We start from the raw sequence: 23,690 nt of genomic DNA, 5'->3' as shown, positions 1-23,690 counted from the left end.
ACACCCACGGTTAGGGATTCATCTTTGCAATAAAAACATTACATGTCACCATGGAGTGATCAGAAAAACCTACAGGTGTAATTTGACATTCTTTAAACATACTAAAATTATGCTTACAAGAATACAAACGATCTAATCGTGCCATAGTTAATGAATTGTCTCTACTATGAATCCATGGGTACTGCTTCTCTTGTTTATGTATCACTCTACCCATCCACTAAACTATTATTTTCTGCTATCTGCCTCATTGCACGTCCAGAGGCAGCATGGGGTTTGTAATGGAATTAATATGCACTCCGAAATACTGGCCGCTATGAAAACCAGAGACAAAAAATGCTCTGAGTTTCGTAAAAGTCAGTCAAAGCTTACCAAAAGCATGAGCAGTGAACTCCAAGCCCACGTGACTGAACTCAAACGGGAAAGAAACAGACTAAGAAACGACGTAAACTCCATGATCAAAACTGCAAAAAAGAATTTCATCAATGACAAAACTGAGGAAAACAAAAACAAACCATGTGCACTTTGGAAATTACTCAATAATCAACTAGGCTGCAGTAAAAAACTTAAAACCAGATTCTCAAACATAAACATGAAGACAGACAACACGGTGTGTGTGTGTTGAAGGGGAGAGGCGCATGTCATGGGTTTGGTGATTTGTATCAGCGGTTCACGGCAGGGCAGAGTTAGGTGTCAGAGTTTGGTGAGTTGTAGTAGTGGTTCACAGCACGGCAGAGTTAGGTGTCAGAGTTTGGTAATTGATGTGCTAGCATTGGTTAAGGGAGGAGCGGTGAGTGCATGTGTTAGTTGTTATGCCATGAGATAAAGAGGGCTGGTCGTGCACTGGTCATCAGTTCACACAAGAGGCAGGGGGGGGGGGGGGGGGGGGGGCTGAGCGAGGGATGCAAGAGAGAGAGATCGATTGAGGCCATCCAGATGTAGATAGAGACACAGTGACGATAAAACTTGAGACAGAAATATTGTGAGAAGCAGGGTTATGTTGTTTAGTGGTAATTAATGTAGCCATCAATCGATAGGGTCGTGTGCTCACAAGGGGTCCTTTGTTTATCCGTAAGTCTGAGGGGGATCTGAAGGGGGCTCTGGGAAGGCATGTGTGTGTGTCTGTGTGAGGCCGGATGTAGGGAGACACACACAGAGGGAGACACACACAGAGCCACGGCCCGACAAGGCCTACAGCCTGCACAGTGGGGAGCTTAGACATAAGCTATTAGACATTAATGAACCAAAAACATAACAAACAAAAAGTAAAAGGGGGGATCACACTAATAGAGTTTTGTGTTTGGAGCTGGGTACAGGAAAAAAGAAATAAGCTAAATGGCAACTTCTGAACTTTGTAGTGGGACAAGCCAGGTTGAGCATATACAAAACTAGGAAAGCTACAGTATATGGAAAATGGTTCAGGGGCAGAGCTAATTCCTTGTTCTTTGTGCTGGTGAAAGCAAGAATCCAAGTGGATTTTAGATTTTTTTCTACTAATGAAGAATATGGAAGAATTTGTTTCAAGGTGGTGTTACAATGAAGCCATTTGTGTAGTCAGTCAGTTCTAGATTACCCCCCGCCCCCCGCAGGCTAAGGGCTAGATCCACAAAGAATGGATTGCACGGAGCAAGTTGCACCCTTACTTACAATTCATTATGAATTGAAAATGGGGGACCCTGATGTAAACAAGATGAAAGTCTCTATCTGATCTGTATCCCCTTAACAATTGTGTGTATTGAGCCGTACTGTATTGTACCCATTCTGCAATCTGTTAATACAATTTTCATTCAATCAATCAATCTGCACGGTGATCGATTGAATGAAATGTGAGCCACAACAATATTTAGCTGAAGAACAGTTGTTTGGAGAGTATTAAAATCGATCAACATTTTGACGTTTGATTGATTGATTGAACATTTTATTAACAGATTGCAGAATGGGTACAATACAGTATGGCTCAATACACACAATTGTTAAGGGGATGCAGACCAAAGAAAGACTTTCGCCTTGTTTACATCAGGGTCCCCTATTTTCAATTCATAATGAATTGTAAGTAAGGGTGCAATCCATTCTTTGTGGATCTAGCCCTTAACACTTTCCGTGCCAGCAGTGCCAGTCCTAGCTACCCTGTTGAGTGCCAACGCTCTATTCAATGACAGAGCGCTCACATTTGTAAACTATATAAACTATATCTTAAATGATGGCTATGTGTCTAATACGACCGTCGCTTATCAATGACTTGTTTGCAGTCAACATTGTCAAAACGGATTGTTTTTTAATCGGTTCATTTCCGTTTGATACCATTTTGAAAAACGCTTGTTTTTTTTTACTTTCAGAAAAAAAAAGATTCTGCAGGAATCGCGCTTTACTGTAAAACACAAAACAGTGTCATTTTTCGACATATTTATGAATAGTTTTCAAATAAACACTAGATTATTGATAGTATATGTGTACTTATGCACGCTATAGAAGCAGGCTGAAAAATCGATTATCTTATTTCCTGATCAGCACACACACACTCACAGCCACACACACACATATGGGACACGTTGATATATAGGTGAAACCAGCTCTGATTATCCCAATAGATTCCTTACCTCAGATCAGATGTTCTGCAAAAAGATTATTCCAATTCCTGATCGCCATTCCAAATATCGATCGCGTTTATTGATCCAACGTTATACCTCGAAACACATAATCGACGCTGCTCCCAGTTCCCTCAGTGGATGCAATAGTCTCAGGTTACATGGCTCAGAAGTAAAATGTGGAGCCCTGAGTTTTTTTTCTCATGCATTTTCATTGACGCCATTCCAATGGGTGCAATACCATCCGGGAGACGATAGGGGGTATTTGCCCTTTTCGAGTTCAGAGCCAGTCCCAATGATAACATGAGGCTGGATGGATAAAAAATGAATGGATATCGCTAATAAAAGAAATAACGATTAAATAACGAGATATCTCATTGCTGGCACCCAATGTGTTAACACTTTGTCTACCACGCAGTATGCCCATCCTTATGCCCAGCCAGTGCTGTAACCCTATGGAGATGTGTACCTTCTTTGCAGGGCTATAACTTTTTAAATATTATAGCTATATCGACATTACTATGGCCCATTCAACATCGGGTATCTATCGTTCCGGATGTGGGAACGTTATATTTTTTCATTCATACATTGTTGTGTTAATACCGTCGAGAATATAAGTATGTTTTTAACACTTTCCCGGCCATTTGGATGCGTCTAATCTCACGCTAAACGGCCAGCATTTCTAAACAGACTTGCACAGTCCATGGGGCTGTTTGTAGAGCTAAATCTATACTTTATATTATTGCTATCTGTCCATTCTCATTGTCAATTGAGACCATAAACCGTCCCTTCAAAATGGCTTAAAGAAAAAAAAATGTCATCAATACGTTCTCATTTTATAGCGTCTTGAATATAAGCGTTATAAGGGATTTCGGCTAGGATATTTCCTGGAAGGCGAGATACAGGTTGCTAAGCTACTAACGTTAAATCCAATGGCATTTCGGATATACAGAAGCTACAGTTAAAACTCAAACTGCATATGATCGGTATTGATGGTCCACCATGAATGCATGAAGGGGGGGGGGGGGGGGGCGGGGGATGTTGTTTCTGATTATTGATTACCAATAACTGTGTTAGCCTCAGTAGCCACATTCGTTGACCGGGTGGATGGCTATCAAAACAAGCCCTGATCAGCGTGTAATTTACGTGAAAAAGATCTTACCATGGGCCGGTTGGATCCCCCAGAGAATTTCCCAGTTATCGATCGCCATCTGGTAGATCGATATGTCCATTGGCTGATGATATATTCTTTTACTGCATAGTGAAATCCACGTCCCAAAACGTAATCCGTGTAACAGGCTATAGGCATCGCTTCAGGTTAGTAGAAAACTGCATTGGAAATCCAGAAAAAACAAGACAACTTCTGCCACAGGGAACACTGCATTATCGATATAGCGCCCCTAAGAGGATCTGGCCGGTAATGCACTTTTTCGAATTCAAAGAGTAGGGTACTTCTGCAGTGCCGCTCTGTGACCTTGAGTAGGTTATTAAAATGGAATAAAAGCCAAAACAACCTTGCCACGGACATGTCCGTGGTTGGTCCTCAACCGGTGGATTCGAACCACGGATTTATCCGTGGCCCGTCCCGAATGTGTTAAGGTTTTCTGCAGTAATTCCTAAAACGCGAGTTATAGGCCCTGACGCACATATGATAGATTATCGATTGCCGTTTCTTTCCTACTGTATACACCAGGGGTCTCAAACTCGTGGCCCGCGGGCCAATTGCGGCCCGCTGAATGATATTTTGCGGCCCCTACTTGACATCAAAGTTAAACAAAAAAATTATATATATATATGTGACCCAGTCTGGTGATGATGTCTACAAGTCGCCAGGGTGAAATGACAGACAGACACAATACAAAAAAAAAAAAACAATTGTGTTTTTTTTTTTTTTTTTTTTATATAAATACAGTTCGAGAGTTGAAGAACATATTTAGTATAACAGTGAACAGATATAATAACTCTAATTGTAAGAATTCTGTGTTTAAAAAAGGCCCCAAACTAGCTGAAATGTGAACATCTTTAAGAGGCATTTTCTCCCCTTGAGTAATCTAGACAACAGACTGCTTTACAAGATTTAAATGAATATATGATATTCAAAACATTCTCAGATTTCAAAGTATGACACATCATTTGAAAGCTTACATTCTGTACTTTCACAATCTGGAAAAATCTGGAAAATGAAAATATAGACATGTGGGCTAAAGCACTGGTCGCGGTCACATATATATATATTTTTTTTTATGTTGTGGGACTTGTACAGCACTTTGTTCAACTTTGTCAGTGCTGTAAAGTTTAAACCTTTTTAAATCTTAGACAAACAAAACACTTTGCTTTCATGAAATATTGTAAGCCGTCATTTGAGGCTTTATAAAAGCAGCACAATGAACACAAATCTGTCAGTGCCGAGTCCGACCTCATTAAATAACAAACAGCATTGCTTGTTGTAGTTAACAAAGAGAGGCAGAGTTGATTAAAAAAATTTTTATTTAAATTAAAAATGTCATATATATAATATGTGATGCGGCCCAGCCTTACCCAGACTCTGCCCCCAGGTAAATTTTGTTTGAGACCCCTGCTATACACGCTATATTAAAATGTATATGATCGGTATACATTATGCTTCATCATGCGTGAAGGAAAGGGTGTGGGGGTCGTTTATAATTCCTTGATCGTCAGTAATGGCTTTATTTAGTATGGGTTGATTCAGATTCAGATTCAGATTCAGATTCCTTTATTGAGCCATTTGTGTAAAACACATTGGTAATTGTTGCAGCAATACAGTGTATGCATTTTCTTTTCTTTTTTCACAGTAAACAACACCAACACAGACACATGACAAGAAACGAAACAGTGCAGTGGAGGATTAATCAATAAAATATATATATATATATATATATATATATATATATATATATATATATAAAGTGAAGAGTGCAGAGTTCCAGTACGGACTAGTGCAGTGCAGTCAGTGTCATTGTGCCAGTGTCACTTGGGGGCAGAGGGGGGAGGGGGGGGGGGCCGAGAGGGGGGGGGGGGGGGGGATGATGAGCCTGGCGGCTGAGGGGAAGAAGCTCAGTCTGTGACGAGCTTTCACAGCCTTTGGGATCCTCAGCCTTGGGGTGAAGAGGCTGTGACCGGGGTGGGATGGGTCGGCCATGATCTTCCTCGCCCTCTTCAGCGCCCTGGAGTCGTGCAGGGACCTGAGGGAGGGCAGGGGACAGCCGATCACCTTCTTGCGGAGTGAATCACCCGCTGCAGCTTGGCGAGACCTTTTGCCGCTGCAGCGGGGAACCAGGAGATGATGGAGTGGGTAAGGATGGACTCAATGATGGCCGTGTAGAATTGGGCCATCATGGTCCTCGGCAGTTTATATTTGTTTAACTGCCGGAGGAAGAACATCCTCCCCTGGGCCTTCTGAGCCTTCTTGATATGTTGATCAGATGGATTGCCGTGAAATGAATAAACAATCGGGCTGAAAATAACGTTATAGTCCTCTTACCGTTCGCCGATGAGACTGGAGGAAAAATATTCCAATTATTTGACGTCGATCTGCTAGATCCATTTCCCGTTTGTATGACGCAATAAACGCTGAAATCATATTGATTATTGCGTTTCGAAAGCGATCCCATGCACTCGGGTGTGTATCTAGACCCACGTTACAAGATATTACTGCCGGAGGAATTTCCTCGATGCACCGAGCGCCACTTCCGGTTTGGCTTGGTGTGTAACTCGCCCGATCATCCACCAGGCGGCGGTATTGAGGCGTTGCAATATCAGACAGGGTCCAGCTGCAGTCCCGGAGGGAGGCTGGATGAATTATGAATGCCATGGCGAAAATTTTTATATTGATCCCAATAACGAGTATACTCGTTTTTGGCGTCCAATGTGTTAAGGAGGAACTGGTCTTTAATTCTATTTTTGTTTAGTTTTTGATGCTGTAGAGTCTGATGTTTTGTTCTTGTTGATTGTGAGATATATGTATTGATGTGAATATTTATTGGTAAATAAAGGTTTTAAAAAATCTAAAAAATCTCTCTCTCTCTCAGGTGTCATCCCTACTCTGTACAGCTGACTGGTTGGTTCACTTTCTGTGGAGGAAGGGCAGGGACCCTGACAGTCACTCCATCCCCTACCTGACGGCTCTGGGGGACCTGCTGGGCACTGCTCTCCTGGCCCTGGTGTTCCTGCTGCTCTGGGTCCTCACGTAGTCCCAGCCTCTCTGTAACCCTAACCCTAACCCTCACGTAGTCCCAGCCTCTCTGTACAGAGTGCTGTGTCTGCCGCTGCGTTAACCATTTCACTACCACACAACAGAGGGTTAACCCTTTCACAACAGAATGTTAACCCTTTCACTAAACATTACTGCCAAAGAGAGACACAATTTGTACCAAATCCAGATGTAACGGGGAAGCCCGTGGGTATGTCCACAGTCACGGAAACAGGTGTGTTGACGAGTGACTGTGGCAGTGCGGGCTGGTAAGTTAAACTCACTTCCTCATAACAGGGTTAATAGACGCATAGGTACGGTAGTTAGGAGTGAATTCACTTCTTAGTGCAGCGGCCTGTGTCGTCGCCCGCGGACGCGGGAGCCCCCTGTTCGACTCCCCCTCGGGACATTAACATTTAACATCAAACACAACGCAGACCAGTATGATCCGTCACAGTGGTGCCCAGTGACCCAGATGTCCTGAGGGGCGTGAGTTTAGGGAGGTGAGTGTAACGGGGAAGCCTGTGGGTATGTCCACAGTCACGGAAACAGGTGTGTTGACGAGTGACTGTGGCAGTGCGGGCTGGTAAGTTAAACTCACTTCCTCATAACAGGGTTAATAGACGCATAGGTACGGTAGTTAGGAGTGAATTCACTTCTTAGTGCAGCGGCCTGTGTTGTCGCCCGCGGACGCGGGAGCCCCCTGTTCGACTCCCCCTCGGGACATTAACATTTAACATCAAACACAACGCAGACCAGTATGATCTGTCACACAGACATCTGCGGCCAAATTCGTTTGAAAGTAAATGCGGCTATAAAACGTTGAATTCGGTGCATGCAGAGTAACACTGATGACCACAAATTCAGCTAGTCTGAACGTTTAGGAGTTATGCAGTGATGTAGTTATCTGAGAAGTAAACAAACCATCTTTTGTGTGTAAGGAAACCACACCTTAACCCTTTCACTACCACACTACGGTTAATAAAAAAAAGTAGTGCAAACAAAGTGCGACTGAACTTAATAAAAAAAACAAGTAGTGCAAACAAAGAAGCAGCATTTTATCTTATTTTCCAAATAAAATTTATTTTCATTCAAAAGGTATCAATGAACCCCCCCCCCCCCCCCCCCCATACCACACTAACCAACTCCTATTTTCTCCGTCCCTCTGTCATGGTCCCAGCCGGGGTGCGTGTATCACTTCCGCAACGGATTTAGTCGGATTTCGGTTTCCGGGTTCGCCTGATTGGCCACTAAGCCCACGTGACCCTACGCTAGCACGCCCCCCTTGCCCCGCTTACGCCTGAGACTCTGAGAGTCACACACAGCTAGCGGCAGGCAGAGAGCCTTGCTACTACTAGCCGAGTGATGCATGAAGCTGTATCTGTTTCACCTAACAGCACTATTGCTCCGTGATCATAGCCATCCATCTCTAAAGCTAACCACTATTTGTAAAAGCCACAACCACGTTACCATATGTAATAATGTAAATCATTGTGTCGTTGTACATATTGTGTATACACCGTTAGAAGCTAACGTAGCTTAGCTTGGTAACTATTGTTGTGCTAACAACATCCCGACACCCAGCTTGTTAGCCAGCATGAATGCCCGATGTAGAAGGCATAGACGCAGGTCGCTTGTTGGCCGGCATGAGTGCCCGATTTGGGGTGGTTCTCTCCTCTTTGTGTGCCTTTGTCCTTGCGGGTGTTCTGCCGGGGGAGCTTGTGGACGCGACAATAGTGGTGGTTGTAGGGTGTTTGAGCTTGTAGCGCTAGTTAGCTCATAGCTATCGTTAGCTTCTAACGTGTATACACAATATGTACAACGACACAATGATCAAACACCTTATAAATACTATTGTCATGTCCATAAGTTCCCTGGCAGAATACTTGTGAGGACAAGGGTATACAAGGAGGAGAGAACCATTTTAAATCGGGTATTCATGCTGGCTAACAAGCTGGGTGTCGGGATGTTGTTAGCACAACAATAGCTACCAAGCTAAGCTACGTTAGCTTCTAACAGTGTATACACAATATGTACAACGACACAATGATTTACATTATTACATATGGTAACGTGGTTGTGGCTTTTACAAATAGTGGTTAGCTTTAGAGATGGATGGCTATGATCACGGAGCAATAGTGCTGTTAGGTGAAACAGATACAGCTTCATTCATCACTCGGCTAGTAGTAGCAAGGCTCTCTGCCTGCCGCTAGCTGTGTGTCTCAGGCGTAAGCGGGGTAAGGGGGGCGTGCTAGCGTAGGGTCACGTGGGCTTAGTGGCCAATCAGGCGAACCCGGAAACCGAAATCCGACTAAATCCGTTGCGGAAGTGATACACGCAGCCGGGGTTCCTTCCTGAACAATGTGAATAGTGGTTTTCTGCCGCCCTCTGGTGGCCAAACGCAGCAGCTCCAGATACTGAACCTTCTCAGGCATTTAGGCCTAGGTTTGCTGGTCATGTGTAATACTATTAATGCTATGATTAATGTTCTGCCTCTGTTCATGTTGTCTTTCCCCGGTCTGGGTTGTGTTTAAAGGGTTAATCCTTTACATATGTTTCCAGTAAGGTTTATCTCTTTACATATGTTTCCAGTAAGGTTTATCTCTTTACATATGTTTCTGTTAAGGGTTAACCTCATTACATATGTTTCCATTAGGGGTTTAGCTCTTTACATATGTTTCCATTAGGGGTTATCTCCTTACATATGTTTCCATTAAAGGTTATCTCTTTGCATATGTTTCCAGCGAGGTTTGATATCTTTACATATGTTTCCATTAAGGTTTATTCTCTTTACAATTACTGTGTTCATGCCTGGTCTTAAACCAGCTCGCGCTCATTAGTAATCACGGGCAGTACTTATTCCTGCCCGTTTCTCACTTCCTTGTCGCGCCATTGCCATTGTTTTGTTTTCTACCCTTGTGTTCGGTCACTTACTCTGTTCACCTTCACTCCTGTATTTCCCAGTGAGTCCATTCCTCATTCCTAGTCCACATTTTTCCAGCACTGCTGAGGTTTGTTTTCCGGGTTTTGCAGTTCGCTTTTGTTTGTACCGTTTTAACGTGTATCATTGTTGCAACTGCTAAAGTAAAAGCCCGTTCATTTTCATTCCGTCGTCTCTGCCTCTACTCTCTGTTATCGTGTTCTGCATTAGGGGTCTCCTCACATACCCTCACACCGAAACCCTTACACCCTCTTTCTCTAATGATATACTCTAGACACCTAAAAACGAATTCCCGCCATAAAGTTACATTTATTATAAGGCAAAACAACTGCTACTGCCCTCTAGTAGGCCTACAATTTGAACACCGGCAATGTATGAGAAAAACCATGCAGATCCCAGATAACCTGATTCATGGAGACTGTGTGTGTGTGTGTGTGTGTGTGTGTGTGTGTGTGTGTGTGTGTGTGTGTGGGGGGGGGTTAGGGTTGTGCTTTTTCTGTTATCCTAGGACCTAGGGCAGGGGTCAGCAACCTTTACTATCAAAAGAGCCACTTTCCCCCCGTCCCACAAAATAAAATGCTCAGGGAGCCGCACAACCTATTTACCCTTAAAATGAAGATAACACAGTGTATAACGTTTTATATATCCCCAAGCATACCCCACATTTAGCATAAAACGCCTGACAATTGCATACCCAAAGTAATTTGCGATTTATTATACTTTATACTTATAGCACACAGTTTGTTGCATTAATGGGATTATAAAGCAAAAACAAGAAAAGTTTTGACTTTTTAATTGCTGTTTTTACCTGTTATAACAAAGGAAAACCTCAAACTCTTATGAAGAGGAGACAAAACACTGTTGTCTGTAGACCGACTTTGAAATAAAACCCTGAACTATTCAGGTATATTTGAGTCCTTCCCTTATTTGTGCAACATTTATAAAATAAAAAGTAGTCCACTTTGAAAAAAGACTACCATGTGTAGACCTACTTTGAAATAAAACACAGACAAGGAGAAAAAACACTGGCATCTGTAGACCTACTTTGAAATAAAACCCTGAACTATGCAGCTCTATTCGAGTCCTTCCCTTATTTGTCGAAAATCTATAAAATAAAAATAAAAATATTTTGTTGTTCGCAAATTTGGCACCACATATCACTAAGGTAAGCCTTTTGTTGACTAAATATCTTAGTTGATGAAATATTTTTTCATTTCAGTGTCACAGTATGACATCGATCTCCAAAATAAGAGAAAAAGAAATAATAATAAAAAAAAAAAGTAAACATTTTTATTTTATTTTTTTAGCCAGGGAGCCGCAGCTGATTGGCTAAAGAGCCGCATGCGGCCTCAAGTCCGCAGGTTGCCTACCCCTGACCTAGGGCATGATGCATTGCATTTGCAAAAGACCAAATTGGCCAAAATTCTGTCAGTCATTTGTGTATGATCAGGCTCTCTCCCTACCTCCTCATCGCCAATATGACTGTGCTATTGATCTACTCCCAGGAGCGCCGCTCCCCGCTAGTCGCCTATTCAACCTCTCACGCCCAGAGAGCGAGTCGATGGAGAAATACGTCCACGAGTCCTTGGCCTCAGGCATTATTACTCCCTCCTCCTCTCCTGTCGGCGCAGGGTTCTTCTTTGTTTCCAAGAAGGATCGTTCCCTTCGCCCTTGTATCGACTATCGGGGTCTCAACAACATCACAATCAAGAACAAGTACCCCCTGCCTTTGATTAACTCTGCTTTTGAGCCCCTGCAAGGTCCCACCATCTTCACGAAGCTGGACCTCACGAATGCCTATCACTTTGTCCGCATCCGGGAAGGGGACGAATGGAAGACGGCCTTTAAGACCCAGCTCGGTCACTTAGAGTACAAGGTAATGCCCTTTGGGCTGACCAACGGCCCTGCTGTCTTCCAGGCCCTTGTCAATGATGTTCTCTGTGATGTCCTTAACCGCTCCGTTTTTGTTTATTTGGATGACATTCTGATTTTTTCCCGCTCCATGGAGGAGCACGTCCAGCATGTCCGCCGGGTCCTCCAACGCCTTCTGGAGAACAAGCTGTTCGTCAAGGCGGGGGAAGTGTGAGTTCCACGTCTCCCCCATCGGGTTCCTCGGCTACATCATCGACGGTGGCAAGATCCGGGCGGACCCGAGAAGATTAAGGCGGTGTCCGACTGGCCCCGTCCCGCCAATGTCAAGCAGCTCCAACGCTTCCTGGGGTTTGCTAACTTCTACCGGCGCTTCATCAGGGACTACAGCCGGGTCGCTGCACCCCTCACCCAACTCACCTCGCCTTCCGTGCCCTTCGTCTGGTCTGACAGAGTGGACTCTGCCTTCGCCAAGCTGTGCCGGCGCTTCACCACCGCACCCATCCTCGTCCAGCCGGACGTGTCCCGCCAGTTTGTGGTGGAGGTGGACGCCTCTAGTACCGGAGTAGGGGCGGTCCTTTCCCAACGCTCCGCCCTCGACCAGAAACTGCACCCCTGCGCCTTCTTCTCGCGCCACCTGACTCCAGCTGAGGTCAACTACGACATCGGAAACCTGGAGCTCCTGGCAGTCAAACTAGCCCTGGAGGAATGGAGGCACTGGCTGGAAGGATCAGAGATCCCCTTCCTGGTTTGGACGGACCACAAGAACCTCGCCTACGTCCAGATGGCCAAGCGCCTGAACTCCCGCCAGGCCCGCTGGGCGCTGTTCTTCGCCAGGTTTAACTTCACCCTCGACCGTACCCTATCCCTGCTGAAGCGGCACTTCTGGTGGGTCTCCATGAGGGAGGACACCCGTGCCTTCGTCCTTGCATGCACCGCCTGTGCTCGTGGAAAGGCTTCCCACTGACCACCCGCCGGGCTCCTCCGTCCGCTCCCTGTTCCCGGTCGGCCCTGGTCGCACATCGCCCTGGACTTCGTCACCGGCCTTCCTTCCTCACACGGTAACACAGCTATTCTCACTATTGTTGACCATTTCTCAAAGACCGTGCACTTTGTTGCTCTCCCCAAACTCCCCTCTGCTTCAGAGACCGCGGACCTGATGGTGCTCCACATCTTCCGCCTCCACGGGATCCCGGTGGACATCGTCTCCGACAGGGGCCCTCAATTCGTCTCCCAGGTCTGGAGGGCCTTCTGCCGGGCTCTGGGGGCCACGGTCAGTCTCTCCTCCGGGTACCACCCACAGACCAACGGCCAGTCGGAGCGGGCCAACCAGGACCTGGGATCCGCCCTCCGCTGCGTGACAGCCCGGGACCCCTCCGGCTGGAGTACCTTCCTGCCGTGAATTGAGTATGCCCACAACTCTCTGTCTTCGGCGGCCACAGGTCAGTCCCCCTTTGAGTCCTCTCTGGGCTACCAACCCCCGCTGTTCCCTGCCCAGGAGGAGGAGATCGCTGTCCCATCGGTACAGGACCACCTTCGCCGCTGCAGGAGGATTTGGGAGGACACAAGGGCCGCGCTTCTCCGCTCCACGGACCAGAACCGTCGCTTCGCCAACCGCCACCGGACCCCGGCTCCCGACTATCAAGCAGGTCAGATGGTATGGCTCTCGTCTCGGGACCTGCCGCTCAAGTCTGTTTCCCGTAAACTAACCCCCCGTTTCGTTGGTCCCTACAAGATTCTGTCCCTCATCAACCCCTCTGTCGTCAGACTCCAGCTCCCCTCCCATATGCGGATTCACCCCTCTTTCCATGTCTCCCAGCTGAAGCCGGTGGTCTCCAGTCCCCTGTCTCCCCCTGCTCCGGAGCCTCCCCCTCCGCTGGTCATCGACAACCACCCGGCCTACATTGTCCGGCAGTTGCTGGACGTGCAGCGCCGTGGCCGCGGCTACCAGTACCTGGTCGACTGGGAGGGCTACGGTCCAGAAGAGCCAGATGATCCTGGACCCGGACCTCGTCCAGGATTTCCATCGGGCCAACCCTGACAAGCCTGGGCCACCAGGAGGCGTCCGTAGAGGGGGGGGTACTGTCATAATCACAGCAAGAGCATTCTTCACTCCTCCTCATCCCCCCTTCACATTCACCACACCCTCCTCACTCCTCTTCATCCTCCCTTCCATCCACCACGGAAGCCTCACGCCCATATATGGTCAGCACCCCTTCACCCCCTGTCACTCAACTCAGCTGCACCTCATCTCCTGATTCGCATGCTGCCAGGCACCTCACTCTTCACAGCTGTATCCCATTCCCTGATGATGAAGACCCTACTTCTACCGGAGGATGCTGACCAGAAGTCGTCGTCGTGTTATTATCATTACCTAGGTACGACGCCTTCTGTCTGGGACCCCGACAGAAAGGGCCGGTTTGATGCGGGAGAAGCTGACATCATACCAGGTGACAAGAGCTCCCCCACTGAACACCCCTCCAGCATGGACCGCTGAGGGGTTGTTCTGCAGCTGGACATGCAAGGTGTGAGGACCCCATGGGTTCCTACACACCGTAGCCCTGCAGTGATATTACTACCACCCAAATCACGCGCGCCTGCCAGACCACTCCCAGCTCTCCGGAGTGGGAGGCACTAACGTGATACCCGGCCTGGCGAAGACGAGGTCGGGGAAACCTGCGCTGAGCATTCTTTTGAAGAGGCCTCGAGTCCCCCTGCTGACAACCTTTGAAGGTGACAGACGTAACACCAGACTCACCAATCGCAGATGCAGAACGCGTGGCGAGGGAGCCACGTGACAGCACAACATTCTCACGGACAGACCCAGGCTCAGCCATCAACTGGGTGTCAGCCCCTGTCCCCATGAGAAGCGAAACGTGGGGCCGCATGCGCTTCAATGAAGACCCGCGACCCGCAGCCAAAGGAAACAAATCAGAGCCCCTTTTCCGCTGGTGTTGGGGGAGGGAGTGATTGGAGAGCGGGCTGCACACAGCAGGACGGCTACGGTTTCTTAGGCCGTGCTCATCCCATGTAGCCGATCCCTCGGCCGCCAAGGCTGTCGGCCTTGTGGACACCTGTTGATGTTGAGCCCAGGGTACCTCAGGCGGGGGAAACATGGCCGCTGGTCGAGGGCCTCGCCATAGTCGCTGACGAGGCCGTGCTCTCACCTCTGGCTGCATGGCGTGAGGCAGTGTGGGGCCCAGATCAAATACCGCCTGTGTTTCTGCAGAACGACAAAAAAGTCCTTCCGCGGAAAGAGGAGCCTTAAGGAGAAGAAACCTTTCCTCCTCCCCAAGGGAAGACTGCTCCAACCAGAGATGCCTATTAATAAGTGTTGATAGCATTCTGATCCTCCCTGCAGTTATAGCTTGCGACTGATTAAAGATTTCTATAACCCCAAAAACACGCACAATGTTTTCAGTGTCGGCTGGCCCTGTAGCCCCACTACCCGACGCCAATGTGGACAGAAAAACAATCAGCTGAGCCACGACACTGGCCGCAGCTAAATTCCATCCTATGGCAGTTTAAACATCATCAGTCCATACTGCCACCTGCCGGGCCGACTTGCTCTCAAGCGTCGGCTTCCGGGTGGGACACCATTCAACCCTGCCAGGGCAAAGGATCGATGCTACCTGGCTCTCAAGCCAAGGCACACCAGCCTTGCGCCCCGTCGTCAGCCCATTCACCCGTAAAAAGGGTAAATAGGTCTCAGCAAAACCCCCCACATTATCTAACGACTGACCTTCATCAATGAACCGGTTAAGAGGAGGGAAAAGCGGTGACATCCCACAGCGGGGAACAGTAGAACAGTGACCCAGCATTACAGCATTAGCATTAGCAGCGCGCTCCAGGATAGCTGGGAAAACGTCCAACTCAGAGTAACGTTTACCCAGACATCCTGCCCCTTGCGCCAATACACAACTCGGTTGTCTCAAAGGACAACCAGCAGTATTACTAACACCAGCAGCAATGCCTGATGGCACAGAGCCTACCTGAGCGTGAGTTAGCCCGATAGCTAAACATCGCACAACGTCCCTCGAACTGCTGTCAAAAGACGAGGAAACCCCAGGAGAGACCCGACGTGCCGTCGGAACATGCCGAGAAGATTCCAGGGGCTGGCAAATCTCCGGCGAAAACCCAACATTGTTCAATTCCTCTCTGCATTTCATCACACTAGTTACATGGGATGCAAAGCACGTCCATGATGGAAAACGAAAGAAGAGGAAGGGCGAGTATGACCATGCCTGGCGCCTTATAGGGGTACGCCGGGGCGGGCCTGGTCGAATGCATGGATGCTTTGTTTCATTAATGAAGTACAGTAGGTACAGGAGATGAGGTATATCTCGATGGCGAAGAGCGAGACGCGATTGGCCAGTACGAGTATATAACTTCCCTATCTTGACAAACCCATCTGTTCTAGCTCTGCAGACAAAGGCTTGCCCTTTGGGGCTGTCTACACAGCTGGTTCTTCTCTCCTTACAGTGGAGACAGAAAGCTAATCTTCCTATCCACCTTATTTGAAAACGGCCTATTGTCCAACCACTGGTTTAATATCTAAGAACCCTTTTGACGATTACCTCACAAGCTCACTAAACTGCTAGACCACAAGCACCTATGTCCCAAGACAATGTCATACATGGTCGTGAAACCGTGAACGGTTTCCTGGGCCACTTCCGAACATACAGTAGAACCCTACACACACACACACACACACGCATGCACGCACACACACACACACACACACACACACACACACACACACACACACACACACACACACACACACACACACACACACTACACAACACCCCTGCCTTGACGCCCACACGGTGAGCAGGTTGGCGGGGGGGGGGGGGGGGGCAGAGCTCAGGGGACAGAATAAATACTCTTGCATTTTCACATTTCATCACACACTCTGGCATTACACTTGATGTTCTGTTTGACTGTGTCCGGCCGTTATCCAAATGAAGACAAACAAAAACTTCTTTGCTTACAGTTTAATCTTTATTTCATCAGCTCTCTTGTTATACTTTTTATTCTATTACAGGGTCCCTCACCAGGATTTTTTTTGTTACAAATTCTGGTGGAGGAATTTTTGAATTTCTACCCTTTAAATGCCAGTGTTTGTGATGGGCATCACAAATTATTGTAAAAAAAAAAAAAAGAAGATAAACACAAAAAGGTAAATATCTTCAACATATCAAATGCAAAGTGGATTTTTCTGGGGGAGGAGGGGTTATTACAGCCTATGTCAATGATTAGCAACAACACTGATTTAGTTTTTTTGTAATGTCAGATTTAACAACAACTCTTTTCAGAAAAGTGGGAGTATTTCATTTTGTATCTGACATTAAAAAAAAATTAAAAAATAAAAATGGTTATGATCAGGGCTGAAGTTGAATAAAAGATGTATGACTGTTTAGACTGCATTACTCTCACAGTGATCTCCTGGTTGTTCCCCACTTAGGTTATCTAACTATCGAGCCGCCGCAACTAGAAACACTGGCTTGGCCTGCTTCTAAGTTCAGTGGCCTGACTGCACAAAAAAATTATTTACCACCAGCAGGGGGCCCAAGTACCACCGGTGGTACTTGTACCACAGGTTGAGAACCACTGATCTAGGCTAATGTGGTGTTCTGGTGGCGTGTATGCTTTCCGCAACACAGTTGTGTTTCCGCGTTGCTCTGATTGGCCGAGCGCGCGCATGCGCATGAGCCGCGACAAGCCCCTCAGCCAGGCAGCAATACTAAGGTCCGATTAACGCAATTTATACAAATGGAAGTATTGATTTCGCCGTAACGAATCATTAACAAAATATACCATTAACTGGAATATGTTGTTTCTTTACACATATGTTGGATTATGTAATTGGTTTGTCATGACAAACCAATAAAAAATCGCGAATTAACCGGTGGCTACAACAACAGTGCACAGTAACGTTAATATAATTACATGCATCATTGTTTACAATGAGCGGTGGGGCTAATCGAAAAGACTGATTGCTGTTTAACACTTTCTTCGCCAGGCTTATGTACATCATTATACCATCCTCTGCCAGCTCTATTTGTCTATGGAGAAGTTCCCCTTCTTTGCAGGGCTATAACTTTTTAAATTGTATTGCTAAATTGACATTACTATGGCCCATTCAACGTCAATTATCTATCGTTCAGGACGTAGGAACGTTATACTTTTTCATTCACATATTCATACTAAAATACGGTATAAAAGTATAAATATGTTTTTATCGTTTTCTGCAGCATTCTGCAGAATGTGATTTATAGCCCTAAATGCATTATATTGATGATCAACTACAGTTTGATAGCGATCGGTGCGAGATAAAAAATTTCAAATGGACGTGCTTCTAGAAGTTACTACTTATCATCTGATGTTGACCGGATGGGGGGGGGGGGGTCGTTTATAATTCCGTGGCCAACGTTAGATGATTCATCTAGTGTGGGTGATATGATCATTAGAGCAGTTTGTATCGAACACGGTAAAAAAAAAATGCTGAAACTCACCCCAGTCTCCTCGGGCCGTTGGGCGATGAGCGTGGAGCAAAAATATTTCTATTATGGGATGTTGAAATATGCGATCCATCTCCAGGTTGTATAATAGTATATACGTCCAAATCATGTTGTTTATCGAGTTATTGGTAACGGATTGCTATCCATTGTGTCTAGCTCGAGTCCCGGGACCTATAGCGAGTGATCGGACCGAATTTGGATGAGCACCAGTTTCCGTTTCCGGTTTGGGCGATCCGCCGATCGGCCACCAGATGGCGCTCTTGAACCGTTGGAGAGTTGAGAGGGGATCAACAGTATATCGCAAGTCTCCGGGGGAGAAATATGATTGCGATCACAGATTTTTGAAATATTGATCTCAATGACGTGTTACGGCGCCATTGGCAGAATTAGCATGGCGGGGAATGACGAGTTTAGGCGTCCTTGGCGATTAAAGTGTTAACTTGTCAGTGTCCGCTCTGATTGTTGTTTAACTTGTCCGTGTCCGCTCCTTTCGATTAGCCCTACCGTTCATGCACTGTAATGTCAAATCACGTTCCATTTGTACCTGTACAAAATAGTGAATAAAGAAATCTGAATCTGAATCTGAATCTGAAGACCAGGAATCGGCTGCAAGCTAGGAGCCTTACCGCACTGTTGTTTGTGGACCTGAATGGGCCTCCTATCAAATTCGACCCTCTCCCATACATACAATCCTGGATAAAGAAAGGACATCGTACTTCAACATCATGGGTTCCAGGATCACGACCAAAGCTTCCTGAAAACAGAGCACTTTGGTCTATCTTCTTTGCGTAATGGTAAGAGAATGGCTTTTACTTTTAACCAGGCTATTTATATGCATTTACCCATCATCTGCCTCTGTTTAAGCATAACGTATCTATTGGAAATAGAGTAAATGTATGTATGTAACACAACAACTATACATAAATAAACAATAAACCTCAAATGTGCTGTACTTCAACAGGCAGACAGATGGAAGTTCGGAACCGAAGAGAGAACGAGTGAAGAGGAAAAACTCAGCTGCAGGGAGCGGGCGTGATAGGAAGAACAGTCTTCTGGATTCTGGACTGACATGAGACACTTTAGAGCTGTAGGAGGAAAAACGATAGGTTATGTATTAGTGTTGTCAAAAATATCGAAGTATCGATACATATCGATACTGAATATTTAAAACTGCTTCGATACTCATTTCCCGAAATACCTATACTTTCTGCAGTATCGGTACCAGCTGGCGAGTGTTCTACAGCAAGTTGTTGACGCGCTGTTCCGCCTGCTCCGAGTCCAGCCCTCCCCCTCACAGAGCAGTCTTCAGTTTGTATTTGTAAACAAGAGCTTTTAGCTGAAAATGATGGCAAATGCAGAGCCTCCGCAACTTGTGCTTGTGGATAAAGAAAACAGCAGAAGTGCTGTTTGGAGGTACTTCGGGTTTGAAGTAAACAACGGAGGACAAGCTAAAGCTTCCCCAATGCTATTTGCAAGCGGTGTTACAGAGCAGTGCCAGCGCGGATCTCCATAAAGAAATTAAAGAGGTTCGTGACAGCTGCTCTTTCAACGTCACTGTGACTGAAGCATTAAACCATTAACTCTAGTTTAATACATGATACGTTGTCTACTGATGGCGCATAATATCAACAGCTGATTCGTTGTAACGTTACAGCTACCAGCTAACGTTAGCTACTGCTAGCAGTTAGCTCCCTTAGCTTAGCTGGCCACCGTTATAAATACTGCATGGAAACGGAGTAACGTTAACGTGTAAACGTTATGTCGAGGTCATACAATACTACAGTCGACATAAGGTTAACGTTACCCCGTTTCCACCAAGTGTTTAAATAGCAGCAATCTTGTTGAAAATGTAACATTACTAAAATGCTCCGAGCATAGCCTCTCTCTCTCTCTCTCTCTGTCTCTCTCCATCTACCGCTACCTCTCTCTCTCTCTCGCTCTCTCTCTCTCTCTCTCTCTCTATCTACCGCTACCTCTCTCTCTCTCTCTCTCTCTATCTACCGATACCTCTCTCTCTCTCTCTCTCGCTTGCTCTCGTTATCTTTAAATAAAAACTGTTACTAACTGTTCAGTTTGTGAGGTACATGCAACACAGATTACAGTGTTTACATCTGTCTGCTTGAGAAAATACCATGTTCTGCATTTGCAATAAAAATTATTGAAGTGAGATGAACAGTTATTTTTAAATGTGTGATCTAAAGATAAACAAAGGGTTTTAAAAGTGTTATATTTATCTTCTCTTATAGTACCAGACTCGAAGCTGAGGAGAATCAACCAGCAACAAAAGCTACATTTGTTAAAAAAAAAAATATATATATATATATATATATATATATATTTTTTTTTTGGTATCGAAATGGTATCGAAGTATCGATACTTTTCAAGGTATCGTATCGAAGTCGAAATTCCAGTATCGTGACAACACTATTATGTATATAACCTAGTTATATGAGTACTGGCTGAGCGTCCTGCTCTTCGCCATCGAGATATACCTCCTCTCCAGTACCTAGTGTACTCCATCAACGAATAAAAAACAATACACCCAGCACCTGCCAGGCCCCGCCATAGTGCTACGTACTATATAGCACTAGGCGTGGTCACCACTCGCTCTTCTTCGGAAAAAAACTTTCGCAAGAAAAGTTTCCCCAAGGGACCTCAGGGCAAGCTAAGAGCAGGACGCTCAGCCAGTACTCATATAACTAGATTATATACTAGGGATGCCCCGATCGATCGGCCACCGATCGTTATCGGCCGATACTCAGTATAAATATGCAATCTGTGAATTCCGATAATTAGTCATATTCGCCGATAGCGGAAACCGATCAAGCGAAGCTCTCACTCGCTGTCTGTCTCAGACACACACGACCTGCAAACTGCCGCTGCTCCTCCTCCCTAGCCCCGCCCGCCCCCGTGTAGAGTTTGTAAACAAAGAGGTGCGGCTCCTCTGCTCGAGTCTGTAGTGCACTGCATTCGACCTGCGCTAACGTTAGCTACCTAGCTATCGTTACTGTTTAAACAAAATTACCCAGTCAACTATTCACGTTTAGTAGGCATTGTCTAACGGTATTTAGCCGGCTAGCTACCGATAGCTCCTGATATCAACAAATGATCCAGAAAGTCTAGTAGTTCATGTTCATACCTCAGTTAGCTTGCGTTAGCTGACGTTCGTTTACTGTTCAAAACGAAATGTCCCATTGAACTAAAGTTCTGTCTTAACGTCATCTAGCCGGCTAGCAGTAGCTACAGATAGCTCTTGATATCAATGTCTTATAACATTGATTTAATGCGTATTCGAGCTGAGGGCTTGCTGAATGTGAAACGACCAAAGCACTTAACGTTACCAATGGGGTCCCGCTGCAGCGCCGGAGAATCCTTTTGAGCTGGGCTACTAGAGTACACACAGACAGTGGAGCTGTTTGCAGATAGTGAGCATTTTGACTTGTTGCGTGGTGGCGATGTCTCGCAGTCGCAGATAATACAAGTACAAGTCTAATTATATAATATATATATTTTATAAAAAAAATAAAAATAAAAATTTTTATATAAAATAATTTTTAATTTCTTTTTAATCAAAAACAATCGGTATCGGATCGGTATCGGCCGATATGGATCACGACGATCGGTGATCGGTATCGGTGGCAAAAAACTTGATCGGGGCATCCCTATTATATACATAACCTATCTTTATATAGTCGTACTGGCGAATCGCGTCTTGCTCTTCGCCATCGAGATATGGGGACAGAGCAGACGCGAGGACCGACAAATTCACCCCCTGAGGACCCGAAAGCCCACATCAGGGGGGAGGGGAGTCCCGTCACCCCATCCTTCCTAATGAAGGGGGGGCGGCAGTCAACTCCACCCGAGTGCGAACAAGAGGGAACTAGAACCTCTTGAACGCACAGCACAGGCGGAACCACATGTGACACAACACATTGTGGCCCACACCCACACACTCCTGCTACCCCACCAAAGGACAGGAAGCAGGAGAGGTCCCAGACCTCAGAACCGCCTGGGAGACAGAACCCCCGGTCATGTCCATGAGGTAAAACCTTACGAAGGGACCCGGTGAGGACCATGAAGCCGCAGCACAGATGTCCTCCACCGAGGCCCCACCCAGTAGGGGGCGGCAGAGGCCCGGCCAACGTGTAGCAAAGGGCAATGCCCTCGCACAACCAATGGGACAGGCGCTGTTTCGACAGTGCCTTACCAGCACGAGAGCCACCGTAACAGACAAAGAGCTGATCAGTAGCCCTGAGGCCTTGAGTACGGCTGAGGTAAATCCCCAAGCCCGAACCGGACATGACAGGTGAAGGCCCGCCTCCAACTCACTAGCGTGAGGAGGCGGATGAAACGCCTGAACCATAATATCCCTGGAGCGGAAAGAACTTCGGATATTTTTTGGCACGAAGGCTGGATTAGGCCGCAGAGTGGCACCGCTATCGGAACGAATAGACAGACACTCGGGCCGCACCGAGAGAGCACAAAGCTCACCCACGCGTTTAGCGGAGGTGATGGCCAGCAAGAACGCAGTCTTGAACGACAGCTGTTCCAACAGCGCTTGCTCAAGAGGCTCAAATGGGGCCAAGGACAACCGACCGAGGACCAATTGAAGATCCCAGCTCGGAGCCAAAGAGCGTTTCACCGGCTTAAGGCGTCGAATGCCAAGCAGGAAACGCTTCACAAGAGGGTGGCCTTACACCACTCTTGGAAAATACGCCACCTACCTGCGTAACCCGCGATAGTGGAGGGAGCATGCGCCGTCCGGAATGGTACCAACCACAGAAGGATCCATCCTCTCCAGACTCACCCTCTCACCAGCCAAACCATCAGCAGCTGGCCCAGCACAGGGAACCAACACAGAGACCCGTGCGCTTGAGAGAGGGCCCGCGATGACCAAGGAACAGGCCATGACGGGATACCAAGAGCTGGATCAGGACCGGGAACCACACAGCTGCGCCCCGGTCCGGCGCAATCAGGATCAAGGACCTGCGCTCCTCAACGTACCCGCCCCAACAACTGACCTAACAGATGTATGGGGGAAAGAATCCCAGGCGGCACGGCATCGGTCCCAGACCTGCCTGACTATGCTGTTGTGACATGTTTATGATGTTAATACTTGAATACGTTTGAAATTAAAATCGCTACTTTTATACAACACTCTGAAAAATATTGATTTATGACCAGATGTCATTTCGGGACTGGTACCGGTCCCGTCGGGTGGAAGAGGTTCACACATCCTTCCCTGTCCCCCTTAACACACATCCTTCCCTGCCCCCCCCCCCCCTCTCCTTCTACCCATCCTTCGACCTGACACTACTGATTTACTCGAACACCCCCGCATCTCGAACACGGCCCTTTTACACACAATCTCTCCAACAGGGTAAAACACACACACATATACATCATTTGGTCTCATGTGCACAGACACTCTTACTCAGTCGCGCACGGCAAACCTAAATTAGGCCTGGAAAGACACCCACTCACACACATATACACACACACTCACACATATACACATACCCACACACATACACCCACACATGCTTTACAATATAAGGACCACA

The 23,690-nt window shown here is 46.6% G+C and overlaps 1 protein-coding gene across 1 annotated transcript in view; it reads left to right on the top strand.

Moving 5' to 3' along the window:
- The window catches only part of slc41a2a (solute carrier family 41 member 2a), a gene marked incomplete at both ends in the record, with an annotated part of 166,514 nt that extends 152,871 nt beyond the window's left edge, over positions 1 to 13,643 (top strand). Inside the window, 4 exons of the mRNA XM_084335131.1 lie at positions 6,632 to 6,789; positions 7,973 to 7,977; positions 11,494 to 11,609; positions 13,467 to 13,643. Coding sequence (XP_084191257.1) covers positions 6,632 to 6,789; positions 7,973 to 7,977; positions 11,494 to 11,609; positions 13,467 to 13,643 — 456 coding nt within the window. The remainder of the gene's footprint in view (positions 1 to 6,631; positions 6,790 to 7,972; positions 7,978 to 11,493; positions 11,610 to 13,466) is intronic.
- Positions 13,644 to 23,690: the final 10,047 nt, after the last annotated feature.

Source organism: Notolepis coatsorum (assembly GCF_963971535.1).
Source record: "Notolepis coatsorum genome assembly, chromosome: 18".
Classification (NCBI taxonomy): domain Eukaryota; kingdom Metazoa; phylum Chordata; class Actinopteri; order Aulopiformes; family Paralepididae; genus Notolepis; species Notolepis coatsorum.
Note: the sequence above shows the minus strand (reverse complement) of the source record. Positions and strands in the feature narration are given on the sequence as shown.